Consider the following 17,690-nt stretch of genomic DNA (forward strand, 5'->3'; position numbering starts at 1 on the left):
TACCAAAACCTGTGTGGCCATGCTGGATCCACCAGCAACACAAACAATTGTTCCATGATGATTTTGGATATCACTTTTGGAAGAAGAAATAGAGGCGGAAAAATGTAAGCAGGATGATAACACCAAGGAAGTGTCAGCGCATCCACTGCTTCTGCCTGAACATCCCTGGACCTGGACAGGTATCTGGGAAGTTTTTTGTTTAGATGAGAGGCCATGAGATCTATCTCTGGAAGACCCAACATCTGAACAATCTAAGAAAATACATCTGGATGGAGAGACCACTCCCCTGGATGTAAAGTCTAAATGATGAGATAATCCACCTCCCAATTGTCTACACCTGGGATATGCACCGCAGAGATTAGACAGGAGCTTGATTCCGCCCAAACAAGTATCCGAGATACTTCTTTCATTGCTTGGGGACTGTGTGTCCCACCATGATGATTGACATATGCCACAGTTGTGATATTGTCTGTCTGAAAGCAAATGAGTGGTTCTCTCTTCAACAGAGGCCAAAACTGAAGAGCTCTGAGAATTCCACGGAGTTCTAAAATATTGATTGGTAATCTCGCCTCTTGAGATTTCCAAACCCCTTGTGCTGTCAGAGATCCCCAAACAGCTCCCCAGCCTGAAAGACTTGCGTCTGTAGTGATCACAGTCCAGGTTGGCCAAACAAAGGAAGCCCCTTGAACTAAACACTGGTGATTTAACCACCATGTCAGAGAGTGTCAAACATTGGGATTTAAGGATATTAACTGTGATATCTTTGTATAATCCCTGCACCATTGATTCAGCGTACAAAGCTGGAGAGGTCTCATGTGAAAACGAGCAAAAGGAATCGTGTCCGATGCTACAGTCATGAGGCCTAAAACTTCCATGCACATAGCCACTGAAGGGAATGACTGAGACTGAAGGTGCCGACAGGCTGCAACCAATTTCAAACGTCTCTTGTCTGTTAGAGACAGAGTCATGGACACTGAATCTATCTGGAAACCTAAAAAGGTGACCCTTGTCTGAGGAATCAAGAAACGTTTTGGTAAATTGATCCTCCAACCATGTTTTTGAAGAAACAACACAAATTGATTTGTGTGAGATTCTGCAGAACGTAAAGACTGAGCTAGTACCAAGATATTGTCAAAATAAGGAAACACTGCAATACCCTGCTCTCTGATTAAAGAGAGTAGGGCACCTAGAACCTTTGAAAAGATTCTTGGAGCTGTTGCTAGGCCAAATGGAAGAGCAACAAATTGGTAATGCTTGTCTAGAAAAGAGAATCTCAAGAACTGATAATGTTCTGGATGAATCGGAATATGAAGGTATGTATCCTGCAAGTCTAGTGTAGACATATAATGTCCTTGCTCAACAAAAGGCAGAATAGTACTTATAGACACCATCTTGAAAGTTGGTACTCTTACATAGCGATTCAAAATTTTCAGATCCAGAACTGGTCTGAATGAATTTTCTTTCTTTAGGACAATGAATAGATTTGAATAAAACCTCAGACCCTGTTCCTGAAAAGGAACCGGTATGATTACCCTTGAAGACTCCAGGTCTGAAACACACTTCAGGAAAGCCTGAGCTTTTACTGGATTTGCTGGCATACGTGAGAGAAAAAATCTTCTCACATGAGGTCTTACTCTGAATCCTATTCGATACCCTTGAGAGACAATGCTCTGAATCCATTGATTTTGGACAGAATTTATCAAAAAATCCTTGAAAAGCTTTAATCTGCCCCTTACAAGCTGAGCTGGATCATTCCACCTTCATGCGGACTTAGGGTCTGACTTTGGTTTTTTAAAAGGCTTGGATTTATTCCAATTTGAGGAAGGCTTCCAATTGGAAACATATTCCTTGGGGGGAAGGATTTGATTTCTGTTCCTTATTTTGACGAAAGGAAAGAAAACTGTTAGAAGCCTTAGATTTACCCTTAGGTTTTTTATCCTGAGGCAGAAAAAAAACCCTTTCCTCCAGTAACAGTTAAAATAATAGAATCCAACTGAGAACCAAATAAATTATTACCTTGGAAAGAAAGAGATAATAATCTGGACTTAGATGTCATACCAGCATTCCAAGATTTAAGCCACAAAGCTCTTCTAGCTAAAATAGCTAAAGACATGGATCTAACATCAATTTTGATTATGTCAAAATGGCATCACAAATAAAATGATTGCATGTTGCAGTAAACGAACAATGCTAGATATGTCAGAATCCAATTCTTGTTGCGCTAAATTCTCCAACCAAAAAGTTGATGCAGCCGCAACATCATCCAAAGAAATTGCAGGCCTGAGAAGATGACCTGAATATAAATAGGCTTTCCTTAGATAGGATTAAAATTTCCTATCTAAAGGATCTTTAAAAGAAGTACTGTCTTCCATAGGAATAGTGGTACGTTTAGCAAGAGTAGAAATAACCCCATCAACTTTGGGGATCTTTTCCCAAAACTCTATAGAAATTGCTGATAAAGGTTACAATTTTTTAAACCTTGAAGAAGGAATAAAAGGAGTACCTTGCTTATTCCATTCCTTAGAAATCATATCAGAAATAGCATCAGGAATAGGAAAAACCTCTGGAGTAACCACAGGAGGTTTAAAAACAGCATTTAAACGCCTACTAGTCTTAATGTCAAGAGGACTAGCTTCCTCAAAATCCAAAGTAATTAACACTTCTTTTAACAAAGAACGAATATACTCTATTTTAAACAAATAAGTAGATTTGTCAGTGTCAATATCTGAGGAAGGATCTTCTGAATCAGATAGATCCTCATCAGAGGAGGATAAATCATTATGTTGCCGGTCATTTGAAATTTCATCAACTTTATGAGAAGTTTTAAAAGACCTTTTACGTTTATTAGAAGGCGGAAATGCAGACAAAGCCTTCTGAATAGAATCAGTAACAAATTCTTTAAAATTCATAGGTATATCATGTACATTAGAAGTTGAAGGAACTGCAACTGGCAATGCACTATTACTGATGGATACATTCTCTGCATGTAAAAGTTTATCATGACAACTATTACAAATGATATTCGGAGATATAATTTCCACAATCCACAACAAATGCACTTGGCTTTGGTAGAACCGATGTCAGGCAGCAACGTTCCAACAGTTTCAGGAATGGGAAAAAATGCAAAAAGCACAGCCCTCTGACATAGAGAAAGGCAAGAGGCAAACAGCAATGGAGTATAAAACTAATGAAAAATTTGGCGGCAAGTATGACGCACAACGTAAGAGAAAATTTTTTGGCACCAACAATATCCGGAAATGGCACACTTGCGTCACTAACGACGCAACCGTGTGTAAAACTTCTGCGTCAACTACGGCGCCAGAAGTGACGAACTTGCGTCAACGGACATACTTTTCACGCCAAAAAAAATCTTGCTCCAAGAATGATGCAATAAAGTCTAGCATTTGGTGCACCCACGGGCCTAATACTTCCCGCAATTTGAAAGAGTAAAAAGTAGTCAATTTGAAAAAAGACTAAACCCCAGGTAAGAAAAAAATATGTTTTATTTCCCAAATATGAAACTGACAGTCTGCACAAGGAAATACATGAACCTGACTCATGGAAAATATAAGTACAATACATATATTTAGAACTTTATATAAAGTGCCAAACCATAGCTGAGGTGTCTTAAGTAATAAAAAGCATACTTACCAAAAGACACCCATCCACATATAGCAGATAGCCAAACCAGTACTGAAACAGTTATCAGTAGAGGTAATGGTAAATTGAGAGTATATCGTCGATCTGAAAAGGGAGGTAGGAGATGAATCTCTATGACCAATAACAGAGAACCTATGAAATAGACCCCCGTTAGGGAAATCATTGCATTCAATAGGTGATACTCCCTTCACATCCCTCTGACATTCTCTGTACTCTGAGAGGAATCTGGCTTCAAAATGCTGAGAAGCGCATGTCAAAGTAGAAATCTTAGCACAAACTTGCTTCACCACCTCCATAGGAGGCAAAGTTTGTAAACCTGAATTGTGGGTGTGGTGAGGGGTGTATTTATATAGGCATTTTGAGGTTTGGGAAACTTTGCCCCTCCTGGTAGGATTGTCCCATACGTCACTAACTCATGGATTCTTGCCAATTACATGAAAGAAAAGACAACATATAAAGCAAAATGATCAATTTCCTTACATGGCAGTTTCAGGAATGGGAAAAAATGCAAACAGCATAGCCCTCCGACATAGAAAAAGGCAAGAGGCATATAGGAATGGGGTTTTAAATAATGAAATTATTTGGCACCAAGAATGACGCACAACGTAAAATGATTTTTTTTGGCACTAACAACATCCAGAAATGACACACTCGCGTCATTGCAGATGCAACCTTGCAAGGAAACTCGGCGTCAACTAAGATGCCGGAAATGACGAATTTGCGTCACCGAACGTACCTTCGTGCCAAAAAATTATAGCGCCAAAAATTGCGCAATAAACATCTGCATTTTGCGCCCTCGCAGGCCTAATTTTGCCCACAAAATTTTAATGAAAAAGTAGTCAATTTGAAAAAGACTATACCCCAGGTAAGAAAAATATTTTCCTAAATATGTTTTTTCCCAAATATGAAACTGATAGTCTGCAAAAGGAAATATACATAAACCTGACTCATGGAAAATATAAGTACAATACATATATTTAAAACTTTCTATTAATACATAAAGTGCCAAACCATAGCTGAGAATGTCTTAAGTAATGAAAACATACTTACCGAAAGACACCCATCTACCGATAGCAGATAGCCAAACCAGTACTGAAACGTTTATCAGTAGAGGTAATGGAATATGAGAGTATATCGTCGATCTGAAAAGGGAGGTAGGAGATGAATCTCTATGACCGATAACAGAGAACCTATGAAAAAGATTTCCAGTGAGAAAAACCATAGAATTCAATAGATGATACTCCCTTCACATCCCTCTGACATTCATTGTACTCTGAGAGGAACCGGGCTTCAAAATGCTGAGAAGCGCATATCCACCTCCATAGGAGGCAAAGTTTGTAAAACTGAATTGTGGGTGTGGTGAGGGGTGTATTTATAGGCATTTTGAGGTTTGGGAAACTTCCTGGTAGGATTGTATATCCCATAAGTCACTAGCTAATGGACTCTTGCCAATTACATGAAAGAAAAGAAATTATATATCTTTTTAAACAATAACATTTTTCAAGTATACTGACCCGTTATGTTGTCACCATTTTGAATAAATGGAAATAATATGTTTTTTTGGCAGATTATTTATAGATGGGGAAAAATCAAGGAGAAAATGTTGAACATGTATGAAAATAGGTTTAAAGTAAGTTAAATTTGTGTATCATCAATAAGCTTTAATACTGAAATCAAAAACGAATTAAAAGTGTATGCAATTTTAATTAGGGGTGCATATGCATGCTTTGTGCAGATTATTAATGTTTATACATAAGGGATTAAATGCCATATCCTCCTCTGTGGAAAGAATAACTTATAACTATATACATTCTTGGTTTTACATAAACTCAACTTAGTTTCTAAACGTAGAAATAAATAACACACAAAATAACGACACAACAACTTTTTATGGTTAGAGAAAACCCGCAGGTCACGTTTATTGTGGCAACACAAGAACTAACGACCGTCTGAATAAACATGGACCAGGGGGGCGGCAATCAGGTACTAGCTAAAACGTAGTAACCCATGCTAACAAGATGGGCAGTACCAGGGCGCAGGAGAAGAAGCAGAGTGTAGCTCAATACTATAAAACAGGGAATTCTCGGCATCGTAATCACACGGGCAGGGAACACCCCAGACGCGCGTCTGGGGACTTCATCCCTGGCCGGAAGTGCCGTCACTCTACCTCGATCACATCCTGCCCCCGGACACTGTCCACCCGCCAGCCCAGGGTGCAAACCACCACTCCGTACCAGTAAGGGCCAGGATCAAAAAGGTGCGTAAACCAGATTGAAATACCTGGGGAGCTGAAACTTAACGTCCTTGGACTTACAGAAATAGGCTGGCTAGCCCTCATCAAGCCTTCGGATAGCCCTAGTCCCTGGGGACCACCATAAGGACGGATCCCCCTACTGATTGCAAAATAATAAACAAAGGGAGGGAAGGGTGGGGAAAACTTTGAGAAAAACAGCAGAAAGAGGACATGTGCTTCCTGTACTGGGCTTAAAAAGGTAAGCTGGAACCCCTCCTCTCTTTCTGCAACATTGTTTCACACACACAACACAACACTCCCCTCCTCCGTCTTGGCCTTAACCCTTATGTGCATTCCAGGCAATTTGCCTTACATTTCCTTAAGGGATTAAATGCCATATCCTCCTCTGTGGAAAGAATAACTTATAACTATATACATTCTTGGTTTAACATAAACTCAACTTAGTTTCTAAACGTAGAAATAAATAACACACAAAATAACGACACAACAACTTTTTATGGTTAGAGAAAACCCGCAGGTCACGTTTATTGTGGCAACACAAGAACTAACGACCGTCTGAATAAACATGGACCAGGGGGGCGGCAATCAGGTACTAGCTAAAACGTAGTAACCCATGCTAACAAGATGGGCAGTACCAGGGCGCAGGAGAAGAAGCAGAGCGTAGCTCAATACTATAAAACAGGGAATTCTCGGCATCGTAATCACACGGGCAGGGAACACCCCAGACGCGCGTCTGGGGACTTCATCCCTGGCCGGAAGTGCCGTCACTCTACCTCGATCACATCCTGCCCCCGGACACTGTCCACCCGCCACGAGATCGCCCGAATATCAAGGGCCACTCTCGCCGCCACCCAACTCACACAAATAGGAGTAGGGACTGACGTATATCTTCAATAAACAGGTCCATGCCATGGTCCGTAAGATGGACCCCGTCGCCTCGGTACAGGCTACGGTCAGCGGCCGTAATGAACTTGTGTTCCACAACAAAACCACCTAGCTCGCACATAAGCTTCCTAACATCTCTATTGAGCTTCTTGCGAACTTGGAACGCTGCCCTATGATTGGCCATGTGTCTCCACGTCAACCTCGGTATAATGTTTGACCAGCCCATTCTCACACCAGGCAACCAAGCTTTAAAGGTGCGCAGATCTGATTGGATCACTGCGCTCAAGTCCCGGCCGGGAATTGAGCCGAGATCATTTCCACCTAAGTGGATGATCAGCACATGGGGTTTCTCCCACCGCCTCATGGCGGATTGCAGTAACCCAGGCAGATCTGCCCAGCAAAGGCCTCTCCTCCCTAACCACCTAACTACCACCCTGGAGAATGAGAACCCAAGCTGCTGCCCTCCAGGTTGCGATGCCGCTCGGATAGCCGCCCAGTGTACGAACGAGTGCCCAACGATCCAGGCACGAAGTGGCCCACTTCTAGGCCCTGCAATAGAAACAAGAGTTAGGGCATATAATGGCAGCGCAGTGTGCAACATTATCAACCAGCAAATATTAACATTGGGATATAAGTGGCCTAACGTAAATCTGATACCTCTTAGACTTCCACCTCCCAAGCGCCATTATGCGGTCAGCCGACCAGCCTAAAGTCGCCGCCGTCGTAGCAGCTCCAACCCTAAAGGAGTGAGGAGCTATAGTATTGGGATTCAAGCCCACTTTTTTAGCCGCCCACCCCAAAACCTTCCGAAATTGAAACCTCGTCAGGGGGGTACCATCCTGATGAATTAAAAATCTAACCGCACCCACTGGACGCCTGTCCGAGAAGGTCTTCAACAGTGCACTAGGGCAGCAGGCGGAACCCGCATGCGCGGGTAGCGACAGCCAGGCCCCCCTACCATCTTGATGGACTTTCGATCGAGGGATGAAAAGTAATACCCCATTATCCGTAAACCTGACGTGCTCCGCCAGGACGCCACCCACTTTCGCCAACTTAGACTGGGGGACCAGTTCCCCCACTCGGAGAGCACCATGAAACGCCATGGCGAACGCCGCTGAAAAAAGCCGCACCTCGTAGTCTGAGGAACATACCTCCGGTAAAACACGAAGCAGGAGGACCAACCTGTCCGCCGTTATGGGTTCCCTAACGTCTGGACGCCGCACTTCCGTCCTTCCCCAACCCCTCAGTATTTGACGAATCAAAAACGTTTTGGAAGAGTCCGTCAGCGTGAATAGTTTACAGAAAAAGGACACCGCCGCCAACCGCGCGGATACCGCCCCTTTCTTAGCTAACTTAGCCCTAAGCTCCGCGAGCCAGCGCAATAGCCAGTCCTGCTCACCAGCACAAGAAGGAAATCCTTGGACATCGCAGAAGAATACCCATTCTTTCCAGTACCTTACATAGGACTTCCAAGTGGAAGGTGCCAGGGACGCCTTAAGCACCGGAATCAGGGACTGCCATCCAAAGCCACCTGCCAAAGAAAAGGGGGACAGGGAAAGCCATGAGTGGCAGCCTCAGGAGCACATTTCCTAAAATTTTCCCATTGAAAGCGAGATAGTGCATCAGCAATAACGTTTTTAACCCCTGGGACATGCCTAGCCCGAAACTCAATGTTCCGCTTGAGGCATCTCAAAACCAGAATTCTCAGATATCGAATTACTGGTGGTGAGGACGAAGAGAGACCGTTAATGGCGAAAACCACGCTCAAATTGTCCGTCCAAAAAATGACGGAGCGGTTCTCGAGCTTGTCCCCCCAGATCTCCAACGCCACCAGAATGGGGAAAAGCTCTAGAAGGCACAGGTTCCTGGTCAGGCCCCTGGCCGCCCACTCTGCCGGCCAAGGTTCGGCGCTCCACTCGCCATTGAGATAGGCGCCGTATCCAAAACCCCCAGCAGCATCAGTAAAGAGGTGCAGTTCTCGCGCCGGAGTCTGGGGGGTTCTCCAAATACAGATCCCATTGAAATCCCTGAGGAACAGATCCCAGACACGGAGGTCTTCCCTCATGTCACTATTAACCATTAGTTTGGCCTTAGGGGAAGTAACTCCCGGCAACAAGCGCTCCATTCTTTTCAGGAAAATCCTCCCCATCGGGATGACCCTCCCTGCAAAGTTGAGCAGACCCAAAACCGATTGGAGCTCTTTCAGCGTGCAAAACTGCGCCGCTGCGAGGCTCCTGACTGCTGCCAACATCTTCTGTACCTTATCAACCGGAAGCCTACATTCCTGGGCTACCGAATCAATTTCGATACCCAGGAAAGTTAGACAAGTGCAAGGGCCCTCCGATTTGTCTTCTGCTAAGGAGACTCCAAATTTCTCCATCAACAGCCGCATGGCGTAAAGGAGCAGCTCACATTCCCTAGACCCCTGTCTGCCGACCAGGAGAAAGTCGTCCAAGTAGTGAGCAATCCTATCCTCTCCTGTCACTTCCGCCACGGCCCAATGCAAGAAGGAACTAAACGCCTCAAAATAGGCGCAGGAAATGGAACACCCCATGGGCAAACAACGGTCAACATAATAGTGTCCGTTGAAGAAACAACCCATTAAGTAAAATGATGCGGGGTGAATCGGCAAGAGTCTGAAAGCAGACTCGATGTCAAGCTTGGCCAGTAAAGCCCCATGACCCGATCTGCGTACTATTTGTAAGGCATCATCAAATGACTGGTAATATACGGTACTTAAGTCCTGAGGAATGGCGTCATTGACTGACTTTCCCTTTGGGTATGAGAGATGTTGTATCATCCTAAACTTTCCTGGGTCTTTCTTGGGCACGACCCCTAGAGGCGAGATAACCAATCCCGGCATAGGTCTTTCCCTAAACGGGCCAGCCATTCTACCCAGTGAAACTTCCTTACCCAATTTCTCCTTTAATACCTCCGGGAAAAGGGAGGCAGATTTCAGGTTCCTGCGAGAAGCCGCACCCCAAACCGGACCTTGTACGGGGATAACAAAACCTTCCCGGAGCCCTGACTCCAACAAGGCCGCCGTTACCCTATCGGGGTATAGCGTGAGCCACTTACTAATTGCGGCCACCTTCAGCGGGGTGTCCGCTCTTAGCGACAGCAGGGCCTCTTGGCCCAGTCCTGTCCTGTCTCTCCCCTTTTTTAACGCAGTCTGCGGCAGGGTGAAATCCCCCGCAGATGCGACAAGCGTGCCGAAAGGAACACGCGGTTCCCAACGTGCATTGCTTGTCCTGGAATTTCCAACAAACCCCAGCTGGGCGTCTGCGAAATCTATTTGCGGGTCGAAACTGCGTTGCACCCGCCGGGGCCCCCGCAGTACCTAGTGATTTCTCGGGACCCAGCCGGGCCCAGAGTTGCATTTCTACGCACCCGAAATCCAACAGTGGATTACCCACCATCTTTCTGCGGAACTCCTCATCATAATCCCGCCAGGCACCATCGCGATAATTATCAGCAATGATCTCCATGTTTTCCATGTATTTCAACACGGCTAAACACTGGTCCGGCCATTTTTGCAAATAGCAGGACGCATAGATCCTGAAACACTGGCGCCATTCGTGAAATGTATCTGGGCGCTGGTACTTCTTGGGGCCTGTCCCATCCTCCGCTCTCGCTTTCTGCCTTAGGGCTTCCACCGAGAGCTCGAAGATGTTAACAAATTTACCCTCTTGAATTCTCCGTACTGTCTTAGTCTTCAAATGCTCGTGCAGATCATAAGAAGACCAGGATCTAGTATCCCCTTGGAGTGCCACCTTCCGATTAACAGGCCTCCCCACCCCACTTATGCAAAGTCTGGGTGGGGCAGCCCTGTCGGACCTACCAGAGGCAATATAGTCATGAAGGTCACGCAAACCCCCTTTTTCTGATCTCTTCTCATCAGTTAACCATCTAAGCATCTTATACATTCTTTTATTGCCCTTCCCATGCAACCCCAGTTCCTTGTCATTTTCTGACCCAGAATCATCCGAGGATGAGGTAAAACCCCGCAACCCCACTGAAACTGAGGACTCACCATCTCTCACACCGGTCCTGTTTGGAATCGCCACGACTCCCGAAGTAGAAGGACGCTCATCCTCTGACACCATGGAGTCCTGGCCGCTCTCAGCACCTCTCTCCAACCCGCTGCCTGAATCTCCTGACGTAGCCATGTCGCTTTCCTGCAAAAGAGATTGCCAGAGAGGAGTACCACGAAGGGGAAGGTCTGCTCTACCCCTCCCCCTGTGCCCAGACCGTTCATGCATCCCCTCACACACATCATGGACATCATGGGTGCCTTCGCCACTTGCAACATCATCATACACACCCTGCTCATCTTCTGTAAAGTCCTCTATCTCTTCACTAAAATGTACTGACTTCTGAGTGATAGGGGTGGCTTTCTTACGTCTAGTGGATGCAACCGCTAAATCTAAACTCTGAAACTGTTCTGGTGAACCATGTTTAGTAGAAGACCTAGTTACTACCTTCCTCGCTGCTGCCGGGGATGCGCCCGGAGCCTGAGGCCTAGCCCCTACACTCCCACCAATTTGCGCGCCAAAAGCGCCGCCTGCACGGGCGCCGCCTTTGCCCAAAGAAACCTCACTATTACTGCCAGCGCTCTTAGGCATACTCCTAGCGTGCCCAATAGGTGCTGCGCCACCTTTATAATTGCCCAATGGGGCCTTTGCCCCTTGACGAGGATTACTACCCGACGGGGCCTTTGCCCTTTGCTGGGCCGTAATACCCTTTGCAACCTGCCCACGGGGGCCTCCAACAGGGACCCCCGGGTTCATTTGGCCAGAGAAATGCCCCCCCTGAGGTAATTCCTCCATTGATTCACCAATAGCCCCCTCGTGAAGATCAACCCCCACAAGTGCTGCCCCTGTAGACCCCATTGCATCAGCAGAATTGCCCCCCGGAGCATAAGTTCCCCCCCGCGGCACTCCTCTCTTACCTTGGACGCCGCGCGGGGAACTCGACCTGCTCCGCTTCGATGACCGCTGACAAATGGCGGGACCGGCAGTGACGTCATCGGAAATGACGTCACCGGAAGTCCCGCCCTCGGAGGACCGCAAACCGGAAGTCGCCGCCGATGGAGGAACAGTCGACGCGGGAGCCTGCGCAACCACCGCCGGAGGACCAAGGACCACGTGGGACGCACCCGGAGACCCCGACAAAGAAGATGCCCACATCTGGAAAAGGGATACCGCGGCCGCGATGGAGTCCTGAGACACCGGAGACGACGTCGGAGGTAAGGCCGAACTGCTCCCACTAAAACTACCAACTATTGGGGCAAAAGAGCAAGGCCCGTAGGGGCCGGGGACCGGAACGCCACAAGGCCGAGAAGGGCCCGCCGCGACCACGCGAGGGGAGGGAGGCCCAGCCAGGGGGACCGGAGAGCAGGGGACAGAGGAGCTAGCGGCTGTAGACCGCATAGCGGGCCTAGCGGGGACCCCCGCTTTACCGGCTACTTTAGAGGGACATGTGGGCCTGCGAAGGCCAGAAACGGGCCCGGCAGGGCCCGACATCGTAACTAAATTGGGGCCTACGTCAGAACTAACCCCCCGTAAAGAGGGCTCACTCCCGGCCGCATGGCCGACGGGCTCAGACGCGCCATCTGGATGCCCAGCACTACCCCCCATATTGCTCACTAATGCCAGCACCTCCAGTAGGGCCCTATCTGAAATCTCCCCACCACTACCCCCAACCTCCCCGGAGGATTGATCAAGTGAAGGGGAAAGGGAGGGAAGTAAAGGGGTTCGACCCACCGTTTCTGGCGATGGAGGGATCCACTCAGCTGCTTCATCGCTGTCTTCAACAACTTCTCTCTCTGCAGGTTCCTCCCCAGCCTCCATGATTCGCTTTGGAGGTGCTTTAGATCTCCTTGAACGTCTCATGTGAAAACTTTGAGAAAAACAGCAGAAAGAGGACATGTGCTTCCTGTACTGGGCTTAAAAAGGTAAGCTGGAACCCCTCCTCTCTTTCTGCAACATTGTTTCACACACACAACACAACACTCCCCTCCTCCGTCTTGGCCTTAACCCTTATGTGCATTCCAGGCAATTTGCCTTACATTTCCTTTTATGTCAGCCTTTGTTTTAAAGGTGCTAATGTACTATCTCTCTTTGTCTGCTTTATTATATTGTTGTCATACATATAAAGCTTGAAAGTTTAAAGACAATTAGAAAGAAAAATAAATTTTCCACTATTTCAATCCTTTTAATTTTACCATGGACATATTTTTTTTTTTTAAATTAATTCTACAGTTATTTCCAGAATGCAGTTTCATAAAAGAGTGAGGGCAAGATTACAAGTGGAGTGCAAAAATATTACCACAATTGACATTGCTCAAGTGCAATTAGACATGCTAACATCTTCATGTCGGATATGTATATGGAGCCCTGCAAAACATGATCGCATTCCTTCCTGGTCCATTAAAGAAGTGTCTACCATGTTTAGTCTAGCTAGAAGACTACAGTACTCCAGCCTACGCCACAAATCACTAACAGTAGTGCCCTACAACTCATGAGTTGTTTGATTTACTTAATTTTTTTCTTTCATGATTCAGATAGAGCATACAATTTTAAGCAACTTTCTAATTTACTCCTATTATCAATTTTTCTTAATTATTCTTCTTTATTTGAAAAAGAAGGCATCTAGGCTTTTTTGGTTCAGACTCTGGACAGCACTTTTTTATTGGTGGATGAATTTATCCACCAATCAGCAAGAACAACCCAGGTTGTTCACCAAAAATGGGCCGGCATCTAAACTTACATTAATGCATTTCAAATAAAGATACCAAGAGAATGAAGAAAATTTGATAATAGGAGTAAATTAGAAAGTTGTTTAAAATTTCATGCTCTATCTGAATCACAAAAGACAAAATTTGGGTTCAGTGTCCCTTTAACTCATCTTTTTTGCCTGTTATTATTACCATAGGAGTCACCTTTTCATTTTGCTTTAAAGTAAATTAATGGACGCTTATTAGACCTCTAAGAGTTCTCGCTCTTCAGATGCGATCATAGACCAAATTCACTGAGGCTCTCTTCGCCTATTCTCTCCAATCTATCACCAGTGCATGTTGCTGCTATTAACATATATATATATATATATATATATATATATATATATATATATATATATATATATATATATATATATATATATATATAAGGTACAAGAAGAAATCACTGCAAACACAGTAATCTTGCATCAAAGTTGAAGGGTTTATTTCATCCACTTAGACATGAGCAGACAAACACCTGACATGTTTCGCATGGGTACTCTCTAGCAACACAGAAAAACAATAATTACAACTGCAGCACTTATCAAACACATCTGCAAAATGGGTATAGTTGTTTGCTGGAGAAAACAAAATGTATTTCTGCAATATTGCGGACACCAAAGAGGGCTATACTATAGCTATACTATAGCTAACTGTAGGTGTACATGTGTGTCCAGGGTGGTGTTCCTGAACCATGGCAGCTTTTGACCCCTATTGATGCAGAATTTTTAAGACCGCTGCTTGTTAACCTCTGCACCACCTCAATGTGGTGATTGGTTGCAAAATAACAGTGGGTGTGGCTGCACAAACATTTGCTCAAGCATTGATATCTGTGGGCTGCTCAATCGAGCTATCCCAGGCAGACAGGTTCCCTCAATCAAACCAAGTCTCTCTAGCATTTGCTAAATAGGGGGCCATCATCTGGATTTTTTTTTAACCTTTAAAAAGGATGTGATTGTCCTTGTCTTGTAGGTTGCCTTTTTTCCCTCCTTTCTTCAACTCTTTTCACGCTTTTCTTTTGTTCATATGCAAGAGCGGACCGTTTTATAGAGATTATATATTTTTTTTTAATTTAATTTATTTGTTTTTTTAATAATCTTTAAAATGCACTTTTGTGACACTGATATTTATGGATGTGCATTCATTTATATAAAACAAATATCGAAATTGATGCATTAACTAACTTAGCTAATTTAACAAATAAGAAATTATAATTCCTGAATATATTTGTTATTCTTTACATTAGGTGTATTACTTACCTGTAGCGTGCTGAGGAAACGTGCAAATCCTTTTCTTTTTCATAAACTCCCGGGCCACAATAAAGCTCCTTTTTGTGTTGTTCCCCAGCGCTCTACAGGTATATTAGATTGATGGATCTCTTCTCTTTTATCGCAGGCGGGGGGTTTGCATGCTAATCCGACTTTCTTTACAGAGTCCTGCACTAATATGAGAATTGGGCCCTAGACTCTGTGAAGAAGGGTCAAATTAGTACCCCCCCATTTGCTCTAATGGAGAAGGGATCTGCTGCACTAATGTATCTGTAGCGCACTAGGAGCTGCGCTAATAGGAGAATTAGTCTGGAAGTCTATGAAGAAGAAGGGGATTCCCCCCCCCCCCCAGTGCGCTACAGGTAATATAAAGAGACATAAGGTGACAGGAGAAGAAAATATACATTTGTTTTAACTAAGGCTCCATTGATTTTAATAGAACAAAACTCTCTGTGATGAGGGGCAGTTAAACTTCAACAGTTTTTGAGCAGCAAAGTTGTGACACATTTTTTCAGTGAGATATTAGTTTTCAGAGAGTGTTTAATTGAATCTAGACACTGATTCATGGTAAAAATAGAAATCGAGATACATAAAACATTGAAAAAATGCAGAAACATAAAAAGACTAAACAAAATTAATAAATACAAGCTGGTAAGGGTCCAGCTCCAATGAGCTTGCAATCAGATATTTGTACTTAAAGGGACAGTAAAGTCAATATTAAACTTTCACGATTCAGTATAATCTATCAAAAAGCATATCTAGGTAGTCTCAGGAGCAGCAACATACTACTGTCAGCTGATTGGTGGCTGCCCATATATGCCTCTTGTCATTGGCTCGCTGAATTTGTTCATCTTATTTCCAGTAGTGCATTGTTGCTCCTTCAACAAAGGATACCTAGAGAATATACATTTGATAATAGAAGTAAATTGGAAAGTTGTTTAAAAGTGTATGCTCTATCTGAATCTTGGCCCTTTAACCACTTAGTGACCAGAGCACTTTTCCATTTGTTGACCGTTTGGGACCAAGGCTATTTTTACATTTTTGCGGTGTTAGTGTTTAGCTGTAATTTTCCTCTTACTCATTTACTGTACCCACACATATTATATACCGTTTTTCTCGCCATTAAATGTACTTTCTAAATATACCATTATTTTCATCATATCTTATAATTTACTATTAAAAAAATTATAAAATAAGAGGAAAAAATGGAAAAAAAAACAATTTTTTCAAACTTTGACCCCCAAAATCTGTTACACATCTACAACCACCAAAAAACACCCATGCTAAATAGTTTCTAAATTTTGTCCTGTGTTTAGAAATACCCAATGTACATGTTCTTTGCTTTTTTTGCAAGTTATAGGGCACTAAATAAAAGTAGCACTTAGCTATTTCCAAACCACTTTTTTTTTTAAAATTTGCGCTAGTTACATTGGAACACTGATATCTTTCAGGAATCCCTGAATATCCCTTGACATGTATATATATATTTTTAGAAGACATCCCAAAGTATTGATCTAGGCCCATTTTGGTATATTTCATGTCACCATTTCCCCGCCAAATGCGATCAAATAAAAAAAAATGTTCACTTTTTCACAAATTTTTTCACAAACTTTAGGTTTCTCACTGAAATTATTTACAAACAACTTGTGCAATTATTGCACAAATGGTTTTAAATGCTTCTCTGGGATCCCCTTTGTTCAGAAATAGCAGACATATATGGCTTTTACGTTGCTTTTTGGTAATTCGAAGGCCGCTAAATGCCACTGCGTACCACACGTGTATTATGCGCAGCAGTGAAGGGGTTAATTAGGGAGCATGTAGGGAGCTTGTAGGGTTAATTTTAGCTTTAGTGTAGTGTAGTAAACAACCCCAAGTATTGATCTAGGCCCATTTTGGTATATTTCATGCCACCATTTCACCGCCAAATGCGATCAAATTAAAAAAAACTTTAAATATTTCACAATTTTAGGTTTCTCACTGAAATTATTTATAAACAGCTTGTGCAATTATGGCACAAATTGTTGTAAATGCTTCTCTGGGATCCCCTTTGTTCAGAAAAAGCAGACATACAGGGAGTGCAGAATTATTAGGCAAGTTGTATTTTTGAGGATTCATTTTATTATTGAACAACAATCATGTTCTCAATGAACCCAAAAAAACTCATTAATATCAAAGCTGAATAGTTTTGGAAGTAGTTTTTAGTTTGTTTTTAGTTATAGCTATTTTAGGGGGATATCTGTGTGTGCAGGTGACTATTACTGTGCATAATTATTAGGCAACTTAACAAAAACAAATATATACCCATTTCAATTATTTATTTTTACCAGTGAAACCAATATAACATCTCAACATTCACAAATATACATTTCTGACATTCAAAAACAAAACAAAAAACAAATCAGTGACCAATATAGCCACCTTTCTTTGCAAGGACACTCAAAAGCCTGCCATCCATGGATTCTGTCAGTGTTTTGATCTGTTCACCATCAACATTGCGTGCAGCAGCAACCACAGCCTCCCAGACACTGTTCAGAGAGGTGTACTGTTTTCCCTCCTTGTAAATCTCACATTTGATGATGGACCACAGGTTCTCAATGGGGTTCAGATCAGGTGAACAAGGAGGCCATGTCATTAGATTTTCTTCTTTTATACCCTTTCTTGCCAGCCACGTTGTGGAGTACTTGGACGTGTGTGATGGAGCATTGTCCTGCATGAAAATCATGTTTTTCTTGAAGGATGCAGACTACTTCCTGTACCACTGCTTGAAGAAGGTGTCTTCCAGAAACTGGCAGTAGGACTGGGAGTTGAGCTTGACTCCATCCTCAACCCGAAAAGGCCCCAC

General features: G+C 43.7%; 1 protein-coding gene across 1 annotated transcript; it reads right to left on the bottom strand.

Moving 5' to 3' along the window:
* Positions 1-5,724: 5,724 nt before the first annotated feature.
* Positions 5,725-11,425, bottom strand: LOC128657458 (uncharacterized). The gene is made up of 2 exons (XM_053711813.1): positions 10,833-11,425; positions 5,725-7,348 (listed from the first exon to the last, which is right to left on the bottom strand). The coding sequence occupies exons 1-2, from the start codon at positions 11,422-11,424 to the stop codon at positions 6,771-6,773; spliced, it is 1,170 nt and encodes a 389-aa protein (XP_053567788.1). The 5' UTR covers position 11,425; the 3' UTR covers positions 5,725-6,770.
* Positions 11,426-17,690: the final 6,265 nt, after the last annotated feature.

This window comes from Bombina bombina, chromosome 4, assembly GCF_027579735.1.
Source record: "Bombina bombina isolate aBomBom1 chromosome 4, aBomBom1.pri, whole genome shotgun sequence".
Classification (NCBI taxonomy): domain Eukaryota; kingdom Metazoa; phylum Chordata; class Amphibia; order Anura; family Bombinatoridae; genus Bombina; species Bombina bombina.